Below are 13,416 nucleotides of genomic sequence, written 5' to 3' on the forward strand. Positions count from 1 at the left end.
ATCATATCAAGAGCAAACTAACACAATTTTCCTGCCCCATGTTCCAGACAGGACTCTTATCCCATCACCAAATATAGTTAGTCTTTTTCCGGCTTAAAGACATGCGCTTCCATTTCAGAGTTTTTCAACCTCTAAAAACATATCTTGTAGAAATCGTTACACTTGAAGACTTACCTACATAAAAATAGGATGAAAATTGAAGTTTGGTACATATGTGAGCAACTCTGATGCTGTTGACGTAGTAAGGAATTGAAGCTCGCTCTCTCAAAGCTGAGGTTTATAAAGCTTTTAGTTTTTTCTGCAATTTTTTTTCTAGTTTCAACTGATTTCAAAAAATTTGTTCAATATTTTTTATATTTCATTATTTTTAAAATAAAAAATCATAGGAGCTAGTTTTATTTGCAGGTTTTTAGTCACCTATAATGTTGCTCGGATTTTTTTTTGTTTTTCTACCAGCAACGACTTAAATACGCCGGATGAAACATTTGCTACTAACCAAAAATCCTCTCTACTTTCTGACTTAGAAAGTAAACTAAAATTCCCATATATATATTTTTTAAAAGAAGTATTTATTTAGAAGATCACCAAGCTTTCTTGAATTAATACTTAGAAAATGATGTCACCAATTGAGGTCGCGGCCTTAAATCAGATAATCTTTTTTACAATGAAGTCAACAAGCTACGTCACTGCCTGTGAAATTTGGATGGAATGAATTCGGGCTCTCATCTTGACTCCCCCCCCCCCCCCTCGGGGACTCGACCCCCTGCCGACCCAAAGGGTCCCCCCGTTTTTGGCCGACAGACCTTTAAATTTTTCTACAGTTGTCTTTGGCGCCATTATATACTAATTTTGAGGGAAAGCGCGCGCCAAAAAAGTGCCCAAAACTGCTTCGTTGACATGTTTTTTTTATAAATCTGACTGCGTTGCAATTTTTTTTGTCCAAATAGGATCTTATGTATTTTAAAAAAATTGCATGCATTGCAATTTTTTGTCCAAATAGTGTCTAATAGAGTCGATCGGACCTCAATTTAGTCGATCTAAAAAAAGACGATAAAATTTTCAAAAAACTTTTGAAAATCCGCTCCCCCACTCGAGAAAATCCTAGATCCGTCCCTGTTTATGGGCCAAAACTTTGTCTAAATATGTTTTTATAAAGTACTGAATAACAATGCTGAATGGTTTAAAGTGTTCATCTGAGTTACAAATGATCTCAGCTGCAAACATGAAACAAAAATTCAATCTTTTGAAAAATGATCTTAAAACAATTATTTTAACTAATTAAGTAATCATTTTCGTAATCAAGTTTCTCTTTTAACTCACCTTCGCCAATGCCTGAATCTTCGTCTCCGTTGATGTTTTTCTGTGCACCTTCCTCGCCTCTTTTGTCGTGTCTGAGGTTGCCCACGTCACAGAAGAGAAGCACAACCCAAAATAGAACTGCGATGACGAGAAAACTGCCCGGCACAATTGTGAGACAGACTCGGTAGAAATCCTCACACATGTCTCTGCAGCAAAACGAAAAACAGTAGATGAGACAACGCTTGAATATTTTTTAAAATCAGGCTATGATCCAGGTGAGTTTATTTTACTAAAAAATGAAGCAGGCGAGGATCAGAAATTTCCACGGCGCGGGCGGTGGCTGATTTTTAAAAAATTTCGAAACTCGTTTTTTTTTGGTTTAACAAAATTGATTATCCGAGGTCTCCAAAAACTATATTTTGACTAAATTTTCTGCAGCAAAGCCATTTCTTAAACAAAAAATTAATAATAGCTCTCTGTTTCTTTTTTGACGCGCGTTCTTCTGTCAAAATTACTATATATTGGCGCCAAAGGCGCTTTTGGAAAACTTTTGGGTCAGTTAGCCAAATTGGAAGTCTTTAAACAGTGTCAAAGAGGGAGGGACCCTTTGGGGGGCCAGGGCGTCAAATTTCTGCGGAGGGAGAGGGTGTACCCACTGAATCCGCTAGTGTCTTAAACAAAGCATATCACGAAATAATTTAATTTTTTCATTGGTCTGCCTTGTTTTGTAAAAAAAAAATGATCCGTCTCATATTTTTTTTTTCATTTTTTTGCAGATAAACTGACATGAATTATTGCAATTAGACAGGAGATAGTTCATTCGTCAGGCAGATACAAAAATGTTTAATCGCATGGAAGGAAATGAAGTTTAAGCCTAAATGTTTTGAAAAGAAAAAGTCTAGACGGTTTTGAGAATGACTCGAGGAACACTTACGCTTTAGATGAACAAAACCTTCAACAAATTAGTTTAAAATGGCCATCAAAACAAAACCACGTAAACAAGCCATTGAAAAAGGTCATGAATAATAAAAAAAAGATTCTGTCGAACTTACGCGGGCTGAACGACTTGAGCTATTTGCACAGCTATTCCATTGGATATCTTGTCCAGAAAACTGAAGCACCCATATGCCAATGCACCACAATGCTAAAAATTAAGCAAAACTCTCAAAGCGAAAATGATAAGTTTGAGAGTAAAACATTAGCACCACGAGGCATCTAGGACTTGCGCAAAGAAAGGGGGTAGAAAGGGATCTGGTCTAAATTTCAGAGCTGTTGTTCTGTTATGCCCTCGCAGTTGTTTTTTTTCAATTTCCTCTAAGGTAAGTGGATTTATATAAAAATCTTCATCTTCTCCTTTCAAGAAAAAGGGAGGCAAGGGATCTACTTGACGATCTCCCCCCCCCCCTTATTGTATCTACTAAAGGATCTCTACCCCTGTACATAAAAACAGTAAATTTGCACTTAAGCGTTGTATGTAAACTCGAATTTTGCTGCATTTTGATTGGTCGAACACTCTCTGCAAGTAATCTTCTAAAAAATCTCCCCCCTTTCTTGAAAGGCGGGGGGATTGTTAAGTAGATCCGAGGCAATTTATTAGTAGATTTTTTCAGCAGAACTATCCAATATTTGTTCATTTCAGATGCGGGAAAATAAGAACTCTCAAAAAAGTCAGCAAAAAAAGGAAATGAAAGATGTGGAATAGAATGTAAATATGCTTTTTCATTTAAACGAAAAGTTTTTCTTGAGTAGATACCATAGGAGGAGGGGGATTGTTAATTAAGCTCAAATATGTTGTAACATAGTGAAATAGATAGTATTTCTCATTAGCGCATTTGCAGAGATAGATAAAACAATTTTGTACAGTCATCAGACAAGGAAAATCCCCAAACTCTGCCGAGGTGAAAACAAATAGTCAAAATGGTCGAAAGATACAGTTGATTTCTCGAAAAAAGCTACACTAAAACTAACCAAAAATTCAAGCTTTTTTGGTAACTTTGGTCGAAAACTTCACTCTGTTGGAATCTTTCTCCAGTTGATATTGATCAAAACGTTTTGCCTCGGTCGAACAGAAGCAACGCAAGTGAGTTGGATCCACACAATGAAAAAAATTATCATAAGAATATGCTGAGTTAAAATCAAATACTTCAAAACAAAAACCCTGGGACTGCATGGAGCATATTTAGAAAAATTGGTTTCATTTATTTCTAAGTCAAGCCATTAGATTTTGCGAGCTATCCTCAAATTTTTTACACTTAGGTAAAAGGCAGTGAGCTTGCCACTCATTATTTTGCGTAAACTGCTTATTTCCTGTCTAAGTGCTACTTTTCCAAATGCTAATAACTTGCGGTCCAACCGTCGGAGTTGGCTCAAGTTAAATACATGATGTATCCTATCACTACCTATCAAATCCCAAAGTTTTGGTTTGCGAGGAACGACTTCCCGAAGTCAGGGTGGGGACTATTTGCTTAGGGCATAACACCAGAAGTAGGGGTCCACGGGTCTGGGATTCTAAACTTAAGCTTTCTTCAACTACATCTATCATTTAAAAAATTTTGGTCCCAATCCAACCGCTAGATACTGAGTTCTGATAGGGCTATTTGCACTTCCAGATACCGTTATCACCTGGGCCAAGGGAGTCCGAGGGTTCCGGAGTTTTGCATGTCCGCGTCAAATCATCTCATATATCCGCCCTGTGAGTTTCATAAAGTTAGCTAACATAGTTTTTTTTATTGGGGAGTATCACTATCAACACCGTCTTATAAATTTCTCTAGAGGTGGGACTAATTGTTTTGAGGCTCGAACAATTTCGAGATTGGTCGTTTGTTTGCCTTTCTACTTATCGTATTGACTAAATAATACCAAGATACGTACTACTAATAAGTTTTCTATTTTTCATGCATTTCGCAAAGTAAAACTCTCAGTCGAATTCTCGGTTTAGCGAAAAAGTGTTAGGATCACCGATCCTACAATAGAAAATTAGGTTAAGAATCGCAGGTGGGGAGAAGAGTTTTAATTTCTCACTGTTCTTGGTCCAATCATATCAGATGTGAGTGATAGGGCTGTAACTAGAAGGGTGCCATTAGCTGCACCCATGATCACGGACAACAGGTAGTGCCATATTTGTTGTATGCCCGAGTTATGACCCTCTTTGAGAAACCACGCCATGGTGCAGTAGGCGAAGCCCAAAAGGAGTGCTATGAAGTAGATTGCCTAGATAAATATCATATCAAAATATTTTTGGAAAAAAATTAACAAATTACCGAAAAGTCCATGTGAAAACGTTGTAAAAAGAAATAAGCAAAATTACACCGCTATCGGAAGGCGAGGCAGCACCTTTTTCCCAGTAAAATCATAAAAAACATCGGTATTCCCAAAAAGTGAATCCATCTTGGTTTTTTCTTTCGAGGAGAAATGGCTTGAATCTTCATTTTAATACGCGATAACATTTCTTTATTTTGGGTTCAAAGCAAAGTTGAATTTAACGGAATGACTTACTTTTCTTCCCATAAACTTGTTCATTACTGGCATGAGAAGAGAAGCTAAAAAGCCGCTGATGAACACGACAAGGGGCAGCACTGCTATTGACGTCTGAAAAAAAATAATAACTACAATTAGTCCTATTTTTATTTAAAACGAATGTAAAAAAAAGAGACAGACGGTAACCTTGCTTAAGTTGAGTGTGGTTGATATGTATAGAGGGTAATACACCTGAGTGAAATTGCAGATTAATCTCGTCTGCATGTAGACGAATCCAATCTGTAAACAAATTAATAGTTCATTTAAAACGTAAAAAAAATCACATCATCAATCTCATCTTTTGTCGCCATGAGTCAGTCACTTTTAAAGGAATTTTAAGAATGAAGAGCCTTGCTTACAATGTAAAATTGGGGTTCTTTGAACCAGCATTTCCATGTGAACGAGTTGTTGCGATTCTGCGAGGCTTCTAGACTGTCGTGTTCTGGTCGTCTCGGCTCTTTTAATCCGACGTGGAAAACCACCATGAAGAAGACACCTGTGCCCACCACAATCATGCCAAGATACTAGAAGATGAGAAAAATTTTTAAATTGAATAGATAAAATCAAACGTCCTTCATCCGCCTAGCTATTTTTACTAATCGCTTAGATAGACCTGTAACATACTCGACTTCGATTTTCTGAAGGTTCCAGCTTAGAATCAATCAACACTCTACCCCAAAAAAAGTTCTGGTTACGCTCAGGAAGGAAGCTAACATGATCCAATCAACTATGAGCCAAAGAAGCGAAACTTAAAGGTGTGCATACATGAAAGAAATATATATTTCAAGAAAATTGTTCAACTAGGTATTATAATAAACATCGCCTAGGCGCTCATGATCTCCGCGTTTTATTTGTTGCGTTAGTGTTACCTTGAATGCGTCGAGATCCTGTGGGCCGACGTTGTCCGAAGACGAATCTCCTCCGAGCACTGAGAGGAGAATAGTGAAGACGACAAACACAAAGATGTTACTACTCACTGTGAATGCATACCTGTGAAAAAAACAAGAAATTTCAAGATATGCCCTCTCTTTAGTTGCGTATATAGGGGGGGGGGGGGGGATGGGGTGTCGGGGGGAGGCGGACGCTTTATCTACTTCAGGGTTTCGACCCCGTGCCGATCCAAAAGGTCCTCCCTTTGTCCTTTGTACTATTTTGAGATATCCATTTTTGGCTGACTGATCTTGAAATTTTTCTAGAGGCGACTTTGGACCAAATATATATACTAATTTTGAGAGGCGAACTCGCGCCGAAAAAACTCATTTTTTGGCCTGTTTTTAAACAAAAGTTGGGGCAGACAATTTGTTAGGAATGGGTTTTTTATAGGTCAGAAAGTTTTATAGGTTTATGAGGATTTGGGAGAGCTCAGAAAATCCATTTGCTCTCCCTAAAAAAGGTTGACGTAGTTTTTGACTTTTTGAAAAATCCGCCCCCCCCCCCTCTCTAGAGAAGTCTCTAGATCCGTGCCTGCTTCTTTTGCAGAAACAATGCATAATCTTACAAGATAAACTTCTTCTATCAATAGCAGGGGCGGATCTTGCTTAGCAGCTTAATAGTAAATTTCTACTAGATTCGAGAAAAAAAAATCATAGTTACTCGTTAACATAGTTTAAAGCATTTGGTAGAAAATTACCAGGTTTTTCCACGTGTTTCTAATCCCCCGAGGAGAGCAATAAATTTCAGTAATAAATAAAATATATTTGGAAAAAAAGCATGCAAAAGATTCGGTCAAATATTTCAGACATATACAAAAAAAATAATCATTGGATTACACGAAACAATGTACTATACATGATAATATCGAATAATTTGAAGGAAAAAAAACATTTTTTGGCAAAATTTAACTGCCAATTTAAAATTTATATATTTTAACAATTGACCTTTTTAATACGAATTAGAGTTCCCTCATCTACCTAATGAAGATTTTAAAAAAGATATCAAACAAGATATTAACCGAGTGATTTTTAAAATACTCTTCGAGTTTTTTCTCAATTTTATCAACAATATTTCAAAAAATGTTTTCATCAAACTTAATAATTGCCTTAAGCAACGCTCTTGTTCTGTTTTTCAGGCAATTCAACAATTTTTTTTGTCATTTCTGTTTTAAGGACCTTTATTCTGTTTTCTCCACTAAGTGATTCTTTCAATTCAGTTTTGGTTATCGCTGACTTTAAATCGTCATTATGTGAATCATTTCCTAAATACTTTGCTAAAAAGCTAGTCTGCTGTTTTTTGAAAGAATCTATTTTACTGTTAGTTATTTCCGCTCAAATCGTGCCTCACGCACAGTGTCAAAACTTCTTTGATTCAAGCAAAGTATCCGTAGACCGTGTTGGTTTTTCTCTAAGTCTTCACTTATAGTTTTGTTGATATTACAGTGCCTCTTGGAAGTGAGCCAAATTCGAATACAGGACTACATAGGTGTTGTAAGTTTTCGGTTATTACTTGTTTGTTAAATATTTTCTCAATGTACACAAAATTGCTGAGCTTTCAGCCTGACTTTTTCTATTTTTTCCCCTATTTTTCATGAGACTCAAAATCAATTGCATTGTAATTCATTTTTTCCGATAACTTTTTTGCACGTTTGGCAATTTTTTTGTTTCGAAAAAACCATAAGTTATTTTTGGATAATTTATCTAAAATTTTTGCTATGGGGCGATATGGAGTTATACAATTGTATTCTTAAGTTATTTTCAAACAACCCGGGAAAACGTTACCAAATTAACCCTATTGATTAACAACGTCTGACTTGATTCTGGTACAGGGTATTAATCATATAATTAATAATGCCAATATAATCTATCAATAGTTTGTTTTATAGTTTTGAAAATGTATTTAACACTTAGCTGACATTTTTTGCGACAATGCTACAGTCATAGAAAATTTTGAGTAAATTTCCATTTTTTCACTATTATTTTCATGATCTCCTGCCATTTTCTCTTCAATTATTGTTAAAACAAACTGTTCAATTGGTTCGCAGACTGTCCAAATGCCAGTTATTGAGTTTCGTGTTTTATAGTTTTCATCATTTTGTGAAAATTGTTTTAATTATTGGTTTGTTCATCTGTTATCTAGTTTTGCAAAAAAGCACGGTTTTGAAATACAATTAGGGATTTGACCTTATTTCGTTGCTTTCTTTAAGCTCGTCAAATTTTATCAGTTGGCTCATTTATCAGTTTTTTTAAATTAATTTTATTGTTGGTATTCTGATTTAACCATGATTCAAAAATCTTTTTTTAGATTTTATATGTTTTAAATGTATCGATTTAATAGCTTTTTGTATTAAAACGCTTGATTTGTTTCCAAACATTCGAAGTGGTTTTCGTTTGTTTACAATTCATTTAGCATCCAAAATAGCTATTTTAATTTCTTGTCCGTTTGATTTAGATTTTTGGTCAAATCTGGTCATTTGGTGGCGTCCTTCATGATTATGGCGGAACTAAATGTTGGAAGTTTATATTCAGTATGTTTGAGCCAATCAGTTTTAAGTATTCAAAATTTCAAACGAATCGCAAAATTTTCCATGAAAACGTACAAGACTGTTGATTGTTTTTTAAAGAAGAACTTAAGGGCCACGTTGAGATCCTCCACCGCATCGTCCAATTTGAATTAGTATTGCTGAGCGTTGCATGTAAAATGCCCCTATTCTGATTGGCTCAAAACTAGAACTCAGAACCCGGTCAACATCCTCCTCACTAACGGCTTTGGAGATTTTAATTTGGTCGGAACAAAAACAGAAAAAAATGCAAGATATGTACGTCTTTGCTTAAGATTGGCAATCCCAAATAAATTTAAGAATATGATTGGCATGTTCTTTTTTAAAACTCTTTTAATATTATGTTGTAAAGCTTGAACTGTTGTCTTGAGTGTCATTTTGGCGAGTTTTGAACAAAGTTGATACTAGATTTATGATCTGAGCCACGACCCCAACATTTACTTGACTTCGATAATTTTCTCAGACTTCCAAAAATGTCGTAAGCTACTATCAACTTGAGAAGAGTTTGAGCTTAAAGGGGTGGGCAGGATGAGGGGGAGGCCACTGAAATACTCAAAAATGTTTGTCGGTCAAGCATTTTTGTCGCAGTTCGTGTTAGCGTTTGGTGAATTTAACCCAGACAATTCATAGGAATTTTATAGAAAACAATCTCATAGAAAACATTATTAGCAATTTTTGCATAACTTTACAAAATAAATTAATACAAGGTCGGCGCCATATTATGAAAACAATGATGCCGATTTATCAAGTTCATGTTGTCGCGTCTGTTGTGTCTAGTTGATGTCCAGACAAAAATCGATATCTTAAAATTATGCTTCCTTCGTTTTTGTTGAACGGTTTATTGTTTACAGAGACATCCGGATATCCGGACATCCAGACATTTACAGAGACATCCGGACATCCAGACATCCGGATATCCGGTGAAGTTGTCTGGGGTTGCAGATTTTACACGTACTTGTTGAAGACCCCCTAAATTTTTTGGAACCTGATCTAAACTATATTTTATGATTGGATAAATTAAATGTTTTACCAATGTAAAGTATTTAATATTAACCAATCATGATCCATCTAACTAACAACCCACTTATTTGTAAGTGCTGAAGTTACTTGTAATTTCAGCACCAGAGAGATTTGAATTTAACTTAGAAATTAGTTGGACTCTCCCGAGCACTTCAGCAGCCGCAATAAACCAGTATACCCTAGATCTATTGAGCCTAGCAGAGACTAGTTAAACAACCTGAGACTAGATAGTATAAGAGTAAGATTAGGATCGGTATTAGACTAAGAAGTTGCACGAATCTATCCGGCCGAAAATAAGATAGCGTGACGAGCAGACGGTGTACCCTATCCGAAATTACTCTATGAGTTATACATCCCAGTCCTAACTCATCTGGTGCGACCATAAGTCTCGAACAAGACCTTACTAGATTAGAATTAACCAAAAATAGATTAGAAATTAGACAAAAACATTTACAAAATGTTATACGACAATAATTTAATTGAAATGTCTCTCCGACTCAATAGATCAGAGCCAATATTCCGAACCATAATAGAACTACCCGGAATTGGAAGAAGACATCGAACCAAAGACGACATACGACAAAGTAGAAACTTGCCGTATAGTTATATGATAGTTCGGCAAAAGCCAGAACAAACTTTTATATTTCGAATACTACTTGCAATGAATTTAGATTTCCATTTGCAAACATAAAACCTTGAAGTTAATCTTCAAAATCATTTCAGGCGCTAAACAAAATTAATATTATACAATAACGATTGATAAAAAGATCTAAGATCGTTTTCCTAAAACTCTGCAGTATTATACAAAACATGTTTGAAAAATATTTATTGGAAAATAAAAATAAAAATTAGTAGCATGACAATAAATGGTTAGTAATCATAAATCATCTTGTTGTTCCAGCTTCATCACCTAAAACATAACAGCAATCATCAACTCACTAACATCATAAAACACTAAATCTTTCCTTTACACACATTTAAAAATTTATCAAAACTCAAATTCACTTAATTTTAAAACCAGATCATCAAGGCTTATCCTTGGATCTTAAATCATTTTCTACTTAATTAAATTTCAAAATTGATCATCAAGGCTTATCCTTGGATCAAACAGAACAACTTTGTTCTCCCCCACCCACTTAATTAGTGTCTAACGACCTCAAACGTCGATTCACTACCCAACCCTCTCTAAAAACCCAGGACTAATAGAAATTTTTACACAAAACTAATCATTCAAATTAGGATAAACAGTGAAGAACTTCGGTTATTCATCCTTCACTTGACCCCCCCTCTTACCAGACCCAGGATAAATCTTAGACTTAGTAAGTTTAAAATAGTATCTAACGAACTACTCGCGTTCTAATTATACCTGAACCTTGTGGATCGATTTACTATTCTCCAACCCTTGAACACAATCACTACCCCTAAGTAAGATTAAGTAAGTTAACACCTTAGCTTATACTAGTCACGAGAAAGTAAAAATCATTCTTCGGAATCGATATACTTTTCTCTCCAACCCTGAACAAAAGACCCAGGTTAAGCTAACCAAAAAATCGTAAGGACTAATAGTTTAGGTAATTAGAATTCACTTAAAAACTTTTTGCATCCGTCATCCTAAACCTAATGTCATTTAAAAACCTAGGAAATAAACAAACAATCATTTTACACAATTGTGAAATAGATAACAAAAAATACGACCTTGTAATCACACCTCATACACAAACAGTTGGATACATTCGAACAAAACGACAAACACTAAAGAGAAAAATAATAACTAAACAAAGACAAATAACACGAAAAAGATTTTCAAAAAATCGAAACGCATTTTCAGAATCAGAAACCAACAGTTTAGACGAACTTTACAAACTAAAAGAATCAGTAGATAAAAATTACCCACTTCACGATCAATTATATTTTTCTGACTCAGAAACAACTTCAAATTCATCACAAAGAGGAAAAAGAAGAATAAAAAAGCAGTATAAACACAAACCAGTACATCTATACAATTGGAATCAACCAATTCGACACATTAATAATTACATATTAACAGTCATCGAACGAAAAAATGAGTTCAACGCACACCCCAGGTGACGAAACTCCAGATGATGATGAAATCTTTCCTTTTATAGTAGACGCAGATACTGATAGAGGACAACACATATTTTGTCAAAATTTACTCGTAAACTTATTTGAACCCGGAATCAGCCCATGTAAAACAGAGTTCCCCGATGTAAAAATCAAAAGACAAATCATAGATCACTACTTAAAAGATATATGCAACATAACACAACAGTATGGAATCTACTCTATAGAATTCACCTCACCAAACCATAATAATAGAACATATACAATTCAAACAGACGATCTTGATTTAGAATTTTCAAAAGTTTTTTCAGAATATATAAAAAGCATCCAATACCATAACTCACAAAGAGCAAACTCCATTTTCACCAATGAAGTTTTCGCAATAATATATAGTTATATTTCAATATTAGAAAATGAACTCCCATTAACAAATGTCTCACCGACAGAAACATCTAAACATTTAAGAGTACGACATGAAATCACACTACTCTCTAGTTATTTAAACATCATTAAAGAAAATTTCACGAAAGACGACGTTTCACAACATACCAAACACGATTTACAAAAAATTTTGGCATGGTTCATAATAGATTATTTCACACACAATATTGATTTAATTGCACAAGCAAGAAAAAATTTTAGACCCCAAAATTCGAACGATGATACCGCTATCACAGAACAATCAGATTATGTTTGGGACCCCGAATGGTCTCATCCCGCATTTATAAGCTTTCCACAATCAATCTCAAGTCAAGCAATAGGTACAACATCTTACATAAGAGATTATGTAAGAGTAATACCATTAACAATTGATGCAACACCATTAAACTATAATACATTTTTACCCGATACACAAAATAATAGTTTAAACTCGACAGTCATACACAACGAAAACCTCAATGGAACTAGGAATCTTACTCAACAAGATATCCAGACACCATCACACTTCATAAATGAAGAAATTGTACACACAACAACTACACAACAAAGTATTTCACCAATACGCCCAAATTTAACAACACCAAGAAATACAAATCCTTCACAAACACAGGTAACCTTACAATCAACCGTTAAACCTTCGGTTGCTCCAAAATATTCCCATATGGATTACCAAACATACAGACCCATGACAATACCATCAAAAACACGCAAAACATTCACTAGAAACAACTTTGCAGACCATAATTATAATTATACACATCCATCAAAAACAAATTATCAACCACAAAGAAATTTTAATCAATATACAAAACCTCGAAACTGGGATAACCCAACGGCCCAATATAATTCCAAAAATTTTCAACCAAATCCTCCACAGGATCGCAGTGAAAATTACCCATTTTTTCAACAAAATAAAAATAAAAAACAAACATCTTATCAAATGGATTATTTATCCTCAGATGACGATTTCTTACAACCAGATATATTTGCACCAAATACTCAAGAATATCGTAGACAAGGAATACAGAAAACATGTACAAACCATAGAAATTTTTCTCCACAAACAATAGATGCACAACATCAACAACCAATTCAACAACAAAATCCAATTAATACACAATCTTTTCAACCAATTCAACAACAAAATCCAATGACTGCACACTCGTATCAAGCATCACAAATGCAAAATGAAATACCACTCCCATATTATCTTCAACAACATGAAATAACAAGAAACCAACTTTCAAATTTTTCTCAAATGCCAAATGCAGCAGAATCATTACAAATGACAATGAATCCATACCTAATGGGTGGATCATCAATAACATCAAACAAACCCTTAATGGTTTTCACAGGAACAGACCCTGAATACTCCGTAGAAGATTACTTAAATGCAGTAACAGCAAATTTGATTTTAAATATAGGACCTGAACCAATTAATACGCCACTACATCAAAACTGGATACATCGACGCACAGCGTTGATACAAACAACCTTAGATGGCGCAGCCCAAAAATGGTTTTCAGTACTACCTCTAGAAATAAAATCAAACTGGAAATGATTTA

The 13,416-nt window shown here is 34.9% G+C and overlaps 2 protein-coding genes across 2 annotated transcripts in view; one reads left to right on the plus strand and one right to left on the minus strand.

Annotated features, from left to right (window-relative positions):
* The window catches only part of LOC134844447 (double-stranded RNA-specific adenosine deaminase-like), a 296,612-nt gene that overhangs the window by 90,714 nt on the left and 192,482 nt on the right, over positions 1–13,416 (plus strand). The gene's annotated exons all lie outside the window — the stretch shown is intronic.
* The window catches only part of LOC134844954 (major facilitator superfamily domain-containing protein 12-like), a 60,329-nt gene that overhangs the window by 28,069 nt on the left and 18,844 nt on the right, over positions 1–13,416 (minus strand). Inside the window, exons 5-11 of the mRNA XM_063861781.1 lie at positions 5,685–5,805; positions 5,175–5,339; positions 4,963–5,055; positions 4,795–4,887; positions 4,321–4,509; positions 2,352–2,443; positions 1,321–1,505 (exon numbers count right to left, since the gene is read on the minus strand). Coding sequence (XP_063717851.1) covers positions 1,321–1,505; positions 2,352–2,443; positions 4,321–4,509; positions 4,795–4,887; positions 4,963–5,055; positions 5,175–5,339; positions 5,685–5,805 — 938 coding nt within the window. The remainder of the gene's footprint in view (positions 1–1,320; positions 1,506–2,351; positions 2,444–4,320; positions 4,510–4,794; positions 4,888–4,962; positions 5,056–5,174; positions 5,340–5,684; positions 5,806–13,416) is intronic.

This window comes from Symsagittifera roscoffensis, chromosome 4, assembly GCF_963678635.1.
Source record: "Symsagittifera roscoffensis chromosome 4, txSymRosc1.1, whole genome shotgun sequence".
Classification (NCBI taxonomy): domain Eukaryota; kingdom Metazoa; phylum Xenacoelomorpha; order Acoela; family Convolutidae; genus Symsagittifera; species Symsagittifera roscoffensis.